The following is a 14,271-nucleotide window of genomic DNA, read 5'->3' as shown; positions in this document are numbered from 1 at the left end:
AGAAACACACGTGTACGGCGGGTGGAGGTGGGTGAACGAGTGCGAATTTTGAGTTAGGCAGCAGTTTCCTGCTGGCCGAGAGTTTCAAGCCAAACAAACTTCTTGCAGGCCTTTTCCAAGCAGTGGAATCGGTTCATGAAGAGCATCAAGGCTCCAACGGTGTGTGCACGCGGGAAATCCAACGCAGACCTCCATTTTTAAAACAAATGGCCCAGAAAGGGTCGGCAGAACGGCCGCGTGAGTCAGTACGGGGAAGCGTGTCGACGTGGAAATAACAGAAGTCACGGTTTCCGCTGCAGTCAAAGCACAGTGTGACTCAGCCGCTGCTGTTTCAGGCTAAGATTTGCTGGTTTTCTCACAAACACACACACACAAAAAAAAAGATACAAAACAAACGTGGCGCGCTTCACCAGTTTGCACTGCAGGCTTCATTTAACTTCAGTCAGCCGTAACAATCTCGAGTCTAACCTCAATTGAGTGTAATTTTAGTTTGCAGCTAATGCTCAGCTATTGGTCCGAGTCATCAGGCTGTTGTGATAAGAAAAAAAGATTTATTAGAGTGAACAGCAGACAAAAATATACCCAAAATAAAAAATATATTTATATTAGATCAACCTCTTCTGTTGGGATAACACAGTGTATGAGGTCAAATGTCCTGAAGTCACAGATCTAAGTCATTTAATCCCACTACAGACAGACATCAAACATACAGTGCTTTACATACTGTCAGATCCAGGAGGAATCCGGCATCTGCTGTATCATAAAAGGACTTTAGTGCCTAAAGAGCTTAAATCTGACCCCGACTCACAGTCTCATAGACGTCACACCTGTCTCCTTCTGCAGCTGGTATCTTTTGTTCTTGCCATTAAAGACCCCAGATATGTTAAGCTACCAGTCAATAAAACCTAGGATGGTCACTGAAAGGTGTCCACTTTAATAAATCTGCCATCTGGCTCCACACTTTTACCAAATGTCAATCTGCATCCTTCCTTATATTAAAGCCGGTTTTGTTTAGAAGCTTGAACTTCATATTGCAGGCTTTCATCGGTTTAATTAAAATGAGCCAGCAGTTACCACGGTGACATTTTTAAATTGAACATTTCAAGATGGGAGTTTTATTTCTCATATGAATTGCAGATTCTTTATTTTTTCTTTTAATAACCAAGGTGAAAGTCAGAGTGGGGATGCAACTAATTAAATTCTATTTAAAAAAAAAAAAAAAAAAGACTACTTCTTCTTGGTATTGTTCTTACTTGTGTTTATTGGCACAAATACCTAAACGCACCCCTTGCACGGGTGAGCAAACACAACACTAAAGCTGATTCTGATTCGGACTACATCAGTGCTAAGTCTGACAGTGATTTATTCAGCTACCCAGTTAATCTGCTTGGCTATTAAAGGCAAAAGCTTGTACAACAGAAAATCTGTTTTCGGATATCTTTCCCTAAAACATATTTAACTGCTTAATGTCCTGCCTGTAACACACACGGAAATATGTAACGAGTGAATTCATCTGCACCGTAAAAACAAATCTAGATAATGTGCTTGAAACTGGAGAGGAAAGTAGTGACTCGAGGTGTGCGTGAGTCCGGTCTGGAGCGAGGCCTACCTGAGGCAACCTGAAGTGTTCTTAAAGACGGTGGTCCACTCGGCGTCGCGCGGCTTTGAGTCCTCGTTGGGCTCGTGCTCCCAGCCCGAGTGGGGGATTATGACCTCATTGGTCATGGTCTGCAGGCCGTGGTTGATGATCACCATTTTCAAGGGTTCATAGGACGACAGATTCCACAGGGTTCCTGCCGGAGGGAGAGAAAAATAAGAGCCGCATTAGGAGGACGGTGATAAGAGGGAAGAAGCAGTTTGAGAGAGAGGATTAGGAGGATGACTAACTGAGGATGAACCAGGAAGGAGACGGGACGTATATGTGTAGTGAAAGAGAAATGAAAGAAGAGGTGGAGTGATTCAGGAAATAACCTGGACACATGAGAGAATGAGAGGTGACTTTGAGTCTGCAATCAAAAGCATAATTAGATTGGCAATAAAAGCACATATTAGTAAAATAATAGAGGATATTGAGTAGTCGGTCATGATATCAGCTGCACTTTATTAAAAAATCTATGTAATGCTTTTATCATGCTCCCATGAGAGTTTAGCTGACCACCACTGTGGTGTAATCAATACAGGGTTTATAGCAGCTGTTTCACTGGGATAGTTTGATGACTTTCTTGTAACATTTCCACAGTGATATTGAGGTTATGCATATAATGTGCGACTGCTGGCGCTGCAGGTGTGGCGAAGCACTCGGACCTTCATGCATTAATACTCCACACTGTGCGTAAAAGAAACACATCGGCTGTTCTGTCCGTGCAAACAGCGACACAGATGAACTCCGAGCACCACTCTCTCCCTAATGATCCGAGCGGGAGAACGGGCATTTTCTATGTTGTCTGCGCATCTCTGCAGCGGCCGGCCCCGTTTATACTTCTGAGAAAAAAAATAAATAAGATAAACTAAACTGAGCTGGCTATGCGCATCCTGAGGATTTACAAAAGAGAGGCAGGCAAACAAAGTAGAGAGGAGGGGGGAAATTTGGCAGCATCGCCAGGCAGCCAGCGCCGCGAAAATAAGAGGCTCTCTTAAAGCATCAGCATCAGATGTTTTGTCTGATATTTCGCTCTGACGCATGGAAGCTGTGGAGCGAGGCAGCAGCCTCTGGTTTGGAAACCAAACTAAACAAAACAAACTCCAAAAAAAAAAGAAAAAAGAGAAAAACACTCCATGAATCCATTAAGTCCATGTTGGATGTTTTTCTGAGTTTTTACTTTCATTAATCCAACCTTCAAGTCTCTTCATCTCTCCGTTTGGTTTCTGCTTGCACACTTAGCCATTTTCAATTTAATTTCCAGTCACTAAAAACCATTTATTCATCCAAAGTCTATATAAAGTGTAAGTCATTTTGTGCAATGAAGTGCCTGTTCGCCGTGTATTTATAGATGTACATACAGCTATCAGTGGATTACTATAATACTCTTACTACCAAAGAAATTCAGAGGGTGTCTGAGTACCGCTGGGTATTTCTTAAGCAAAGTGTAATCAGGTAAAGGCTTTAAAGTACCCTAATTGCCTCCATTAGCATAGCCACTGCTGCTGCTGCTGCTGGAGCCCGCTGTGTTGGCAGCACAGACACCACCTTCTAGTTGTGTCTTTCAGAAAACCCAGCATGCACCTGTCCTCTCTACCTCACACAGAGGTGACGGGCAATAGAGATTTAAGAGTAAAAACATGGCTTTAACACATTATTGACATCAAAATTTGTTCCAAACTTCAGCGTCACATTGCCTGCAATCTAAATAATTACTGTGAAGAACAAGAATCAATTTTCCATTGCCACCTGAATCTAACATCACTTTACTCACTTTAGGGCTGCCACATGTAAGTACATGACATGTTTAGTTTTTTGTTTTTCTTGTAAGGACAAACTACAGTGTCAGTCAATATCAAGAATTCATGGCAGTCACCTCTCTTTCTTCTTCTCTTGTTGTGACTCCTCTTTGGTTCCGCTGCACCGCCTGACTGCAGTCTGACAATGGCATTAGTCCTGTCCATGCCGCCGGCAGCCTAATCGTTATTAGTGATTGCTTTTTCGAGTGAGAAGTCACTGTTTCAAGTCACGATGCCAGATGAATCAGTCCACTCGGCGTGGTGGGTGGATTAAAAGTTCGGGATGAAAGTAACTCGTGCTGTTGCACACCTTGAGCGATTCCCTCTCGCTCTATAATAACAGGCCATTAGCGGAGCAGTAAAACTGTCACACTTCCTGGCCCTGTCCTTTAAACTTTTTCTGTACATTTTCCACACGGTCAATGTTTCCTCTATTAAATCATGCTCTCCGTGCACAGAGAAAAAAAATGTAAATGTCTCCACAGACAGGCCTCAGCTAATAATGTCTGCAGTCCTTGTGGAGAAAATGTGTTTCCTTTTCCAATAAATTAAACAAAAACTCATTATATATACTGATCCACGCTGTGTAATTGTGATGTTCAATCTTTTTAATTCACTAACTTTAGCACTTTACTCCCTCTCAAGCGCAGCTCTACAACAACTGTGTTCCCTACAGTCCCTCTGTTGATGCAGCTGGTGACTAGACTGACTTCCTCTAGACCACCAGGCTACCAGTATCTGACTGCGAAGTTATTACATGTGTAAGACTGGTGAGGCGTTCTCACACAAATCATAAGTGTGAGGCCTAAGTACATCTGTTTGCAGGGACCTTAAAAGTTGTAACATATTTACTGACTATTCTAATGCACTCAGACATGTCCTCTTTATGTGAGTGTTTAAGTACTTAAGATGGAAAATAATAGGTAAAAGGAGAAAGTATCGTTCAATGCAACTCTTTCTCGTACTTGCTAAGTAAACTAAATGCTAACTAACTAACTAACTAACACACATAACCCATTACACAAACAGATAGCAATGCATTTTGTTGCAGAAGTGAGTTTAAGGCCAACACCCTACTCATAACTAACTCCTTCACCACAGTCAAGTCCAAATGAGAAAAGTTAACAAGTTGTAATGTTTGCATGGGAAAAAAACATGTAATTATGCACTGTGGCAAGTTGAATCTTTCAAGATGGCGGCCTGCGGGTTGGATTTTGGTCTTTGCATGTTTTGCCTGTGAGAAATAAGAAATCATAAGCCAATCATTGGCCAAAATCTTATATTTTGGCTAATCCCAGATTAGTTAGAGGCTAGTCTGCTTGTCCAGATGGTGTGAATGCATGGCCCGTGTGCCCAAGGCTCCATCTGACAGCTCAAATGCATGCGTGTGAATGTATGGTGAGTGCCAATATACACAGCTATCATGATGATATAATTTATCTGCCATCATTATTTGCACATATTTTTCTATTAATTTACTTTTACATTGACATATTATTATTCTTATGTTCCCTTATTGTTAGATGGAATTTAAAGTGGAAGCACAGGAAGAACTTCACAATGCAGAGCTACTTGCTTTGTATTGCCCTTACTATTGTACGTGGCAATAAAAGTTTTCCAATTTTTAGCTCCCTCAAAGTTTCATTTGGATCGTGTTCTCCATCCCTGACACATATTTTCTCCACTGTCCCTTTTCACAGGTTCGGTTTCTGTCACTTACTCCAAACAAACGCACTACAGCGCTGGAGAGGAAGTTTCAGCATCCAGGCATGTATCTGATTAAAAACAAATGTGCACTCGGTGGTTTGTGCACCGTGGTATGTTGACAGCTAGCTAACATTCATGCCTGAACGCCGGGCTGACAGCTTGATTACCTCTACGGCTGGGTCATTAGCACCAGCTTCACTTGTGACAAGCGACATTTGACGTGAGCTCCAGGAAGACAACGGGAACTTCTCACTGCACGTCTCCGTCACTCACCGATCAGGAGACACTTAGTATATGAGCTCTGCAATTGGCCACATGTTTCACCAGATGAGGAGGAAGCAAACAACCCATTAGCATTCCACCAAGTAAATCTCTCCGATTCATTTCTATGCCATTAAGTTTAACTTTCCATCATTTTGTGTGCGCCCTGTGAGATTAATCGCGCATGATGCCTCTAATTTCCTCTGTGTGTGCTATTGTTTATGTGATATAGTAAAAGATGTCCAACAGCCCGTATCCAAAATGCTAGGAAATATATTTGTGCATATAAACCATACCAGCAATCTTCTCTCTCGACAGCAAACAAGCAAAGACACAACTTAGAGAAATAAACAAGGGCTCATAAGAAACTTCAGCGCTTCTGAGCAGGCAGTGACACCTGGGCCTCGTCAGCCTTTAAGTATCGCCCAGTCATGCAAACCCTCTCTCCCTCAGGTTGTCCGCCATCATCTCGAGTGCCGCGGCCGCTCAGGCTGACAGAATCAGCTCCACACTGATCACATATGCCAGGGGGGAGAAAAAGGCATGTCTTTGCTCCGGCTGTGATCCATCAAGTACGACAGGCATACAGCCCACTGACAGAATGTTATTTAAGATGACACAGTGCTGTGGAAGTGACGATCTCCATCCCGTGTCCTGCCACTGTTCCAGGCCAGTGACTGGATCAGGTTTAGTCCATTTGCTGTCCCCTGTCAGAGGCGGGTGTTGTTAGGGATGTAAGGCTGTCTCTCAGGCGCGAGACAAACACCTTGAGATGTCACATCCTCACTTTACACCTGATGTGAACCTACATTTGTGTGTTTGGCTGCATTTCATTCCAGTTTGAAACAGGGCCCTCGCTGTGTAAATATTTGATGCAAACCCGGATCTGTGGCTTTGGATTGGGATGTCAGCTGTTAAAACCCATTACTTGAAAACTTTAAAAGCACTGTGAGCGCTGTCAGTGCATCAATTAATTACCGCGCTGGTGCATGATTCAGATCCACTTTGCGTTTGAGAAGCAGACCATTTGCATCTATTTCAGCACCGCTCTGCAGGTGATCCAATGCAGAGTTTTAGGATTTTGTCTAAATCCTGCCTGAACCTTGATGTCGCGACACTTTGACGTTGACACTGATCCGTCTACTGACATTAATAAAACAAAAGGATAGCCGCAGTGTAGACTGTGCGTGTTAACACACCGCTCAGATGCATTATTCATTTTCAAATAGGACTATTTATTTTTGTAAACTGTTGACTGTATACCTGTAACTTTGAAGGCGGATCCAAGGATGCAGCAGTATTGACTATATTAAAGCTTAATAAAACTATGCTATATGCTATAGTGAGCTGTTCCTGGCTATTTACATTCATTTACCATTTTAATATAGTCCCCATAAATAGCTCCTCGTAAATCAAGTTGCCTTGGTTTATGCCTGTCTACAGCTTGCGGTAGTACAGAGGCAGCTTTGCTTACCAACAGATGAAATCATTTTCAGCTCTGTTTTTTCATAGCTGATTTATTTTCACCTTCAGGTTAACTTTGATGATCAGATCTTAATGTAGCTTTATGTTAAGTATTTACACAGAAAGCGAGGAAATGGGAGTCACCGGCTCTAATTATAATCATATATAAAGTATATACATACAGCATATAGTTACATTTCTCCCACGTTTGTTGTCTAATAAAGTGTGGATTCCCAGAAGGGCCACAATATAAAATTCCAAGACTTTACCGTGCCCACTCATAAGTAAGCCAAACACCTTTCAAGAACTAAAAGAAAAAAAAAATGTGAGGGGTCTGGTTTATTAATGGTGTTTATCTGTTGAGAAAAGTTCTGAAGGGGTAAATACTCTGGTGGATTTGTGATGAGAGAAAACCCCCCTCATAAGGAATGAAATAACTGATCAAAAGAATTACATACTGTGATATATAATATAAAGATCGGCTACAACATAAAAACCAACTGCTTCATATTGGTAGGTGGGAGCCTTTGGGTGGAAGGGCCTCAGCAGCTAGAGAACGACGTTGCTAATGGGTAGAGGTGGCTGATCAGGTGGGTGGCACATGCCTGAGTAACATCCACATGAATGCCAGACCTGGAGGTTTCCCAGCTGAAAATTCTTTTGTAAGATGATCAATCTTATTCACACACCCAGCAATAAAATACACCGATCAGCCACATCATTAAAACCACTGACAGGAGAAGTAAATAACATTGACCATCTTGTGACAATCCAATGTTCTGCTGGGAAACGTTTTAAATTTTGGACCTGGCATTCATGTGGTTGTTACTTAGACATGTACCACCCACCCAGACAAGACCAGACCAGACCAGACACCCCCACCCTATGACAATGACACACACACAAAAACGGTTTAAGCCCCCACTACCAACATTCTGTTAGCAGGCACCACAGGACACCCTCAGAAGGCCAATGTCCATTCTCTGGTGAGTCACAACTGGTTTGGAGGCACAAGGGAGACCGACACAATATTAGGAAACTGGTCATAATGTTATGCCTCATGTGTCTATGTCTTAAGCTGTGGTTTGGTTTCTGTAAACAGGCTTGTTGAGACAACACCTTGTCAGATCAGAAACAATCTCTCAGTATGTCTGGGTTTTCCCACAGACTTGTGATTTGCCATGCGTCTTTTGTTTTCAATCCGACTGAGCCACTTCAGCACAAAGAGTATATCATTACCTCCGTCTTCCATCACTGACTGCCACAGACAATTTTGGCCTGTCAGGATTTTATCAGGGCTCCATATAATCCAACTATAGTGGTATCAAATATAAGCGCAAATATGCTCAAGTAAATGGCTGAACGGCATGAAGTTATGAGCTGGGTGTTAAATAAAACATGCCCCCTTGTCTGTCCTTTAATTACTCCTTTACTCCCCACTCTCTCTCTCTCTGTCTGTGATGCGTGGACGTAGGGCTAGAGGGACTGGGACAAGGACTGGGAGTGGGACTGGTGCCGTGGCTGAGGCTAATTAAATTTTCCAGGCACCACTGGCAGGCATGTTGCTCTTCAAGCAGGGCTATTAACTTAGTTCTGCCCATTACCGTTCTCCTCCTCTCCTTCTCCTCCTCGCCCCTCATGCCATCCATCACGCTCTCAGCGGTAAAGGAGAATGGAGGAGGGCGGCACGGTTTAGGAAGGAAAAAAAAAAACGGGAAGGGCGCGCGAGAGGCATGAAAACCGTGAGGGAGGAGACCTCAATAAGTGGACACACTACAGCAAACATCAACAAAATAGGAGAAATGGAGGATCCCTATAGGTCTGTGTGTGTGTGTGTGTGTGTGTGTGTGTGTGTGTGTGTGTGTGTGTGTGTGCGTGTGCGTGTGTGCTCAGTGGGGAGGGACCGACCGGCAGAGAGCATTTAATGAAATGAGGTGGGAAGGGCTGCACTATACGCACTGACACATACTGACACATACTGACATACTGCATGTCAATGATGAACTCAGTAGGAAACCTTATGGATCAGGGCGGGGGATCTCAAGTATTTTGCCCTTCTCAAAAGTGACTGCTATATCCTACATCAACATAAGTCTGTGAGTATAAGTCACACTATGTGTCTGTGTATATATGTGTGCCCTAAATAACAGCACGCCAGTGACACATGTTAGAATATCTATGTTTCTGTTATCCACGCTTCTTGAATGTAATATAAGTGGGAAACACAATTCAATTATATTTGAGATTCCTGGACAAGATTCCCGTGATCACACTTAAAGTGCACAACAGTCCAGTAATCACTGCCCTTCAGTGTCCTTCACAGTCCAACGGCGCCAACAGCTGAGTGGTGATTTACAAGCCTCCGCTTATTTATTGGCGCCCGTTCTGAGAAAAAAATGAAAACTGCCACGCTTTTATTGTCTTTCATCGCTGCCAGTTTGTCTTCAGATGTCCATTGCCTTATCACATTTGCCTCGAGACCAGCTGATAGACGATGACAGCATCCGTGATGCATTTTTTTTTTCTCTCCACAACCTACATTTGATGTCAGCGCAAGAAAACGTCAGAAAATTGCAGGTGTATTTAAAAACGCTAATAAACCCGACCAGGTGTCTGAGTGTAACCTTCAAGCAAGGCGGCATGCAAACATTTTGAAGACAAGGAAATGGGACACCTAAATGGGACACGGCAGTTATTAATTCACGTTATCAATTACATCTGTACATCTCCTGGTATGGCATTTCAAAGCGACTGCTGTAAAAATACATTTTATTCTCAGCTACAGATGCGAAGTTGAAATACCTTTTACTTTCTGTAATGAAAATGGGCACACAAAATTTTTAACAATAGTTTTTTTAAGTGGTTATAATATTAAACCTGGTGCTCTATACTGTATTATTCCCCTATTATTCATTGTAATTATGGATGCATTCATTAATATTTTAAAGTTAACCATCAGATGAAATGACTGGTGGTAGCTAGTAGTAGTGTTCTGGTGTCAAGACACCATAGGACACCTGTTAGAAGGCCCATTCTCTGATGAGTCACAACTATTTTGGAGGCACAAGGGAGACCTACACAATATTAGGACAGGGGACACAATGATAGGCCTGAACGTGGAATATTATGCACAAAAACATGACTCTTTCACACAGACTTAATCTCTCTTAAAGCTCAAACCCTTGCCAACTTGGATATTTGTGGATATTTCATCCAAAAAACAAATACACCTGCCTGACCACAGAGCCCAGACATTTGCAGGAAAAAAAGGAGACAAATTCACTTAATAATCTACATTTCCAGAGTCGGAATTGCTGGAGGGCACAAACATCCCAGAGCCTACCGGGAGGAAAAATAGAATTACGCTGAGCGGCACAAAGCTCTAAAAATACGTACGACTGGTCTGTATGTCTGTCTGTCTTATGTGTTGGAAAAATAAAACCGCCTGGTTCCTTCCACGTCACCCGTTTCCCCCTGTAGAAAATAGAGCTCTCTGTGGTTTTACAGGGACAGCACAAACTCTAGCAGCAAACTCTTAAACACATGCACCAAGAAAAGGGGGCCTATATTTAAAACCCCCAATTATATTTAATTGTAGAAAAACATGGCCAATTCCAGCCACACGGGCTGAGGCTGGAAGCTGAGCTTGCATTGTGACTGGCCTGCTTTCACCGAGGCCACGGGGGCCGGCAATGGAAACCTAATGCCGGAGACAGAGGGAGAAAACCACAGAGAAGGAGAAAATCCATGAGAGTGTAGATAATGAATGAAGGAGTGAAAAAAAATTAGGCTGAGTGAACGAGGGCTGGATAATCAGTGAGAGAGTGGAAAAAAAGCCTCCTTCAATTCTGTCCTCCTTGTCTTGTGGTGCAGGGTTATTTTTAGCTACGACAGGGAGCAACACGGTGCTGTAAAGGCAATCATTTCTGCTGCGGCACAGTCATCGCTCACTGCAACATCCCTGCCACACAAAAGCAAACGCACACATTTACACATGAATGCACAACAGCTGAAAAAGTGGCGGTTTGTTTCAAGGACCAGTATTACCATCGATATGTCTGCGTTAAAGCTATCAATAGGCAGTTCGTTTTAATGATGTTCATCCTTCAGGACCACAGACTCGTAGATATACACGACATGACAGCAAGCCAGAAACAACTGACAGCTACAAAAACTGAGTTTGACAACAAACTGTAAAAAAAAAAATCTACTTTATTTGTTTGGAGTGTTGCGTACACTATATTTTCCCTTGGCCACAACTTCTCAAAGGTCAAATACTTCACTTTTCAGACATGTGCACAGAAAACAAAGGCCCCTTCTCGGATACCAGAGAGTGCCATGTCAAAGCATTTCCGTTTGGGATTGGCTGAGCACACGCACACACACACACACACACACTACTGTATTCCCCGTTGACATTTACCAGGTCACGGAGAGGAAACCCCATCAAAGTATCTGAATCAATAGCTCCTCTTAAAGGAATCAGAAAAACATATTTCATTACCTGATGCCTCCAACGACCGCTTTTACCAGGGTCAATGTTTATATGCTTTCTCCGTTTCAGTACAATTACAGTGCGATGTAATATGGTTAAAATAATCAAATATCAAATTTTCTGATCTTCGTGACCATGTATGGAAAAAAATCATCCAAGACTGACCAATTTGCTTTCTAATATATGGCATTCTAACAAGTGGTGGGCTGCAAGATGATTTACTAAGAACTATGTCATCTCTGGAATTAATAGAATGACTAATTACAGTTTTGAATGCAGTGTTATCTCTTTTCATGAGCATATAGGGAGTCGTCCCATTCGATGCTAATTAAACATGTACGCCTGAGACACAAATCAACTGAAATCTGAATATCTGTGGATATAGCAATGTGGTGCAGACAAAGTTAAAATACAATCATATATGTTTTTTCTTATGTAATTTAGACAATAACATGGAAACGTATTGGTTTATCAAGAATATTAATCAGCTTGGATTGTTTTGAACTCTTTAATAACAGTGATGTTGCAGGTTTTATGTCATTTTCGTAGACTATCCAACTGTTTTGGAGATCTCTGTCTTAGCTGGGAGGAAGGAAGTAGGAGCAGTTTTCAAAATACACCTACTTGATTCCTTATCACATTTGATGTGAGTGCTCCTATTAATACTTGCTGCTTTTGTAAAGATATATTATATGATTATTGTCAATGGGGACAACCAAGCTTGCTGCTTTCAAGCTTTGGTCGTAGATTAAACTACAGTGTTAACAAATAAGCTTTAGAGGTACAGCGGCACAGCTGGAAAGATCCAAGCTGTTTCATCACAACTTCCAGTTTTTATGCCTAAGCTAAGCTAACCACCTGCTGGCTATGTAATTGTAGTCAACGCGTAGACAAGATGCAAGACAGAGAACAAGTGAACTTTCCTAAATGTCAAACTAATAATTCTTACCGGTAATGAGTTCTCGAACTTCCATGTCGTTGGTCTTCCTCAGCAGGCGGATAAGTGCTGGGATGCCATCACAGTTCTTGATGGCCACCTTGTTGTCATTGTCCTTGCCATAGGATATGTTGCGTAAGGCGCCACAAGCCTTGCGGTGGACTTCAGATTTGGGGTGATCCAGAAGGCCCACCAGTACGGGAATCCCCTTCAGCTGGCGCACATCTTTCTTAATCTTGTCATTTTCATAGCACAGGTGTTGAAGGTAGGCGGCGGCGTTGGACTTGACTGGGTCGATCGGGTGGCCTAGCATGGCGATGACCTCAGGGAGGTCGGGGTCACGCCAGCGTGGGTCCTTGCGGATGCTGTCGATGGAAGGCGAACGACGACCACCCATGCGGTCCAGGCTGGCCATGCTGCCCCTCTCTGGCTGAGCCAGCGGTGCTGAATAAATGCCATGGATGTAAGGGTGACGCTCATCAATCAGCTCTGCCTCAATGGGGTCATCTGGGTACCCTCTGGAAGATAAGAGAGGAGAGGCTACTTAGGACGAGGAAGATGGAAGCAGTAAATGGAGGGTGACTCAGACCGATTCGTCTGAGAGAAGGATACCCAAAGGCACCTGGGAGAAAGACTATCAGAGAAGCTGATGTGAGAATCACTGACTAATGAGGGGGAAAAGCGAAAACATGAGACAGGATGAGTAAGAGATGAAAATAAGTAATAGATCTATGATTCAAGATGGACAGATTCAATGTTAGGGAAAAGGAAAGGATACAGGACAGAGAGTGAAGGGAATGCATTGATCTGTGGTTTGGTTCCATTATTGACGGGTCTGTCAGAGAGCTGCCGAAGCAATTGCATGCAATAAGGAGGATATGGTACGCAACATTCTTATTATTATTCCTCCCTGTCAGGTGGCAGCAACAAACATGTCAAATTTCAACAAACATAAAGTCTTAGAGAGAGTGACTGAGAGACAGGAAAAGACTGCACAAAGAAAAAACGAGACGTTCACAAAGAAACACAGATAAGGCAACGCCAAAGAAAAGGCTTTGAAGGAAAGTCGTGTGAAGTTTTTTTTTTTTTTAGGAAGCCACCATATACAGCAGAGAAAAGATTTGATGTCTCTTCCCTGGGGAACACAGAAAAGAGCGATGCCGTCCCCCCTCTAGGGAGGACTATGAGCCCCCTATGATGCCTTCAGGGCTCTCTTTGCTCACAGCACCAAACTCTAGCTTTCAGCTAGTGAAATGTAATGGTAATGACCATTACTCTGAGGCTTTTCTACTAGCATTAGCCTCATTAGCATTATTACCATTAACGCTACGGACTTAAACAGTATTGAGTTCAACTCATTTTCAGTGATGGAATTAAGTGATGAAGGAAGTGGGGTGTTCAGAAAGGGTCCACGGGGGGTTTCCTTCAATGATTTTCTACTTCCCGAGCCTCTCAGAGTCTGTTCTCTATGGTTCTTTACTCCAAGGACAGCCTCATCAATTCCCTATTCGAACATGTGTGAAAATACAGGAGCTCGATTTTACTGACAACTCATTTGTTTCCGAAGTGTCGGCTACTTGACTTTAAGACTCTTTAATCATAGAAAAGATTTTTCACTTTAGGGCCCAATAAATGGATGGGGAGTCAGGAGAGTCACATTTAACAAAGGCAGACAAGTAGCAGAGAATATTTCTGAATATTTGAGAGCTTGTTCCAAAAAACAAATTTAATACGGAACACCTCTGAGTTGTCTGAAGGGATGAGAGAATACTTGACGGGCAAAGCTATGACACGGGGAGAGGAATCTAATTAGGGTTGTGTACTTATGCACAGCCATTATTATCCCACCCACCCACCCCGCAGTTTGAGACTTGTTTACCCTCATTACATAATCCAGCTGGTCTCCTCTCACCATCTTTGATGTATGGTGGTTGGTGGTGCAAAAAAAAATGGGGGAAAAATGGTGGCC

At 42.8% G+C, this 14,271-nt stretch overlaps 1 protein-coding gene across 13 annotated transcripts in view; it reads right to left on the bottom strand.

Annotated features, from left to right (window-relative positions):
• Positions 1–14,271, bottom strand: part of arvcfb (ARVCF delta catenin family member b) — a 190,415-nt gene that overhangs the window by 48,051 nt on the left and 128,093 nt on the right. For all 13 annotated transcript variants that reach the window (XM_047593063.1, XM_047593069.1, XM_047593067.1 and 10 more), the window contains 2 exons: positions 12,315–12,820; positions 1,610–1,793 (listed from right to left, as the gene is read on the bottom strand). In XM_047593063.1, coding sequence (XP_047449019.1) covers positions 1,610–1,793; positions 12,315–12,820 — 690 coding nt within the window. The remainder of the gene's footprint in view (positions 1–1,609; positions 1,794–12,314; positions 12,821–14,271) is intronic.

The sequence above is a fragment of the Mugil cephalus genome, chromosome 8, assembly GCF_022458985.1.
Source record: "Mugil cephalus isolate CIBA_MC_2020 chromosome 8, CIBA_Mcephalus_1.1, whole genome shotgun sequence".
Lineage (NCBI taxonomy): Eukaryota > Metazoa > Chordata > Actinopteri > Mugiliformes > Mugilidae > Mugil > Mugil cephalus.
Note: the sequence above shows the minus strand (reverse complement) of the source record. Positions and strands in the feature narration are given on the sequence as shown.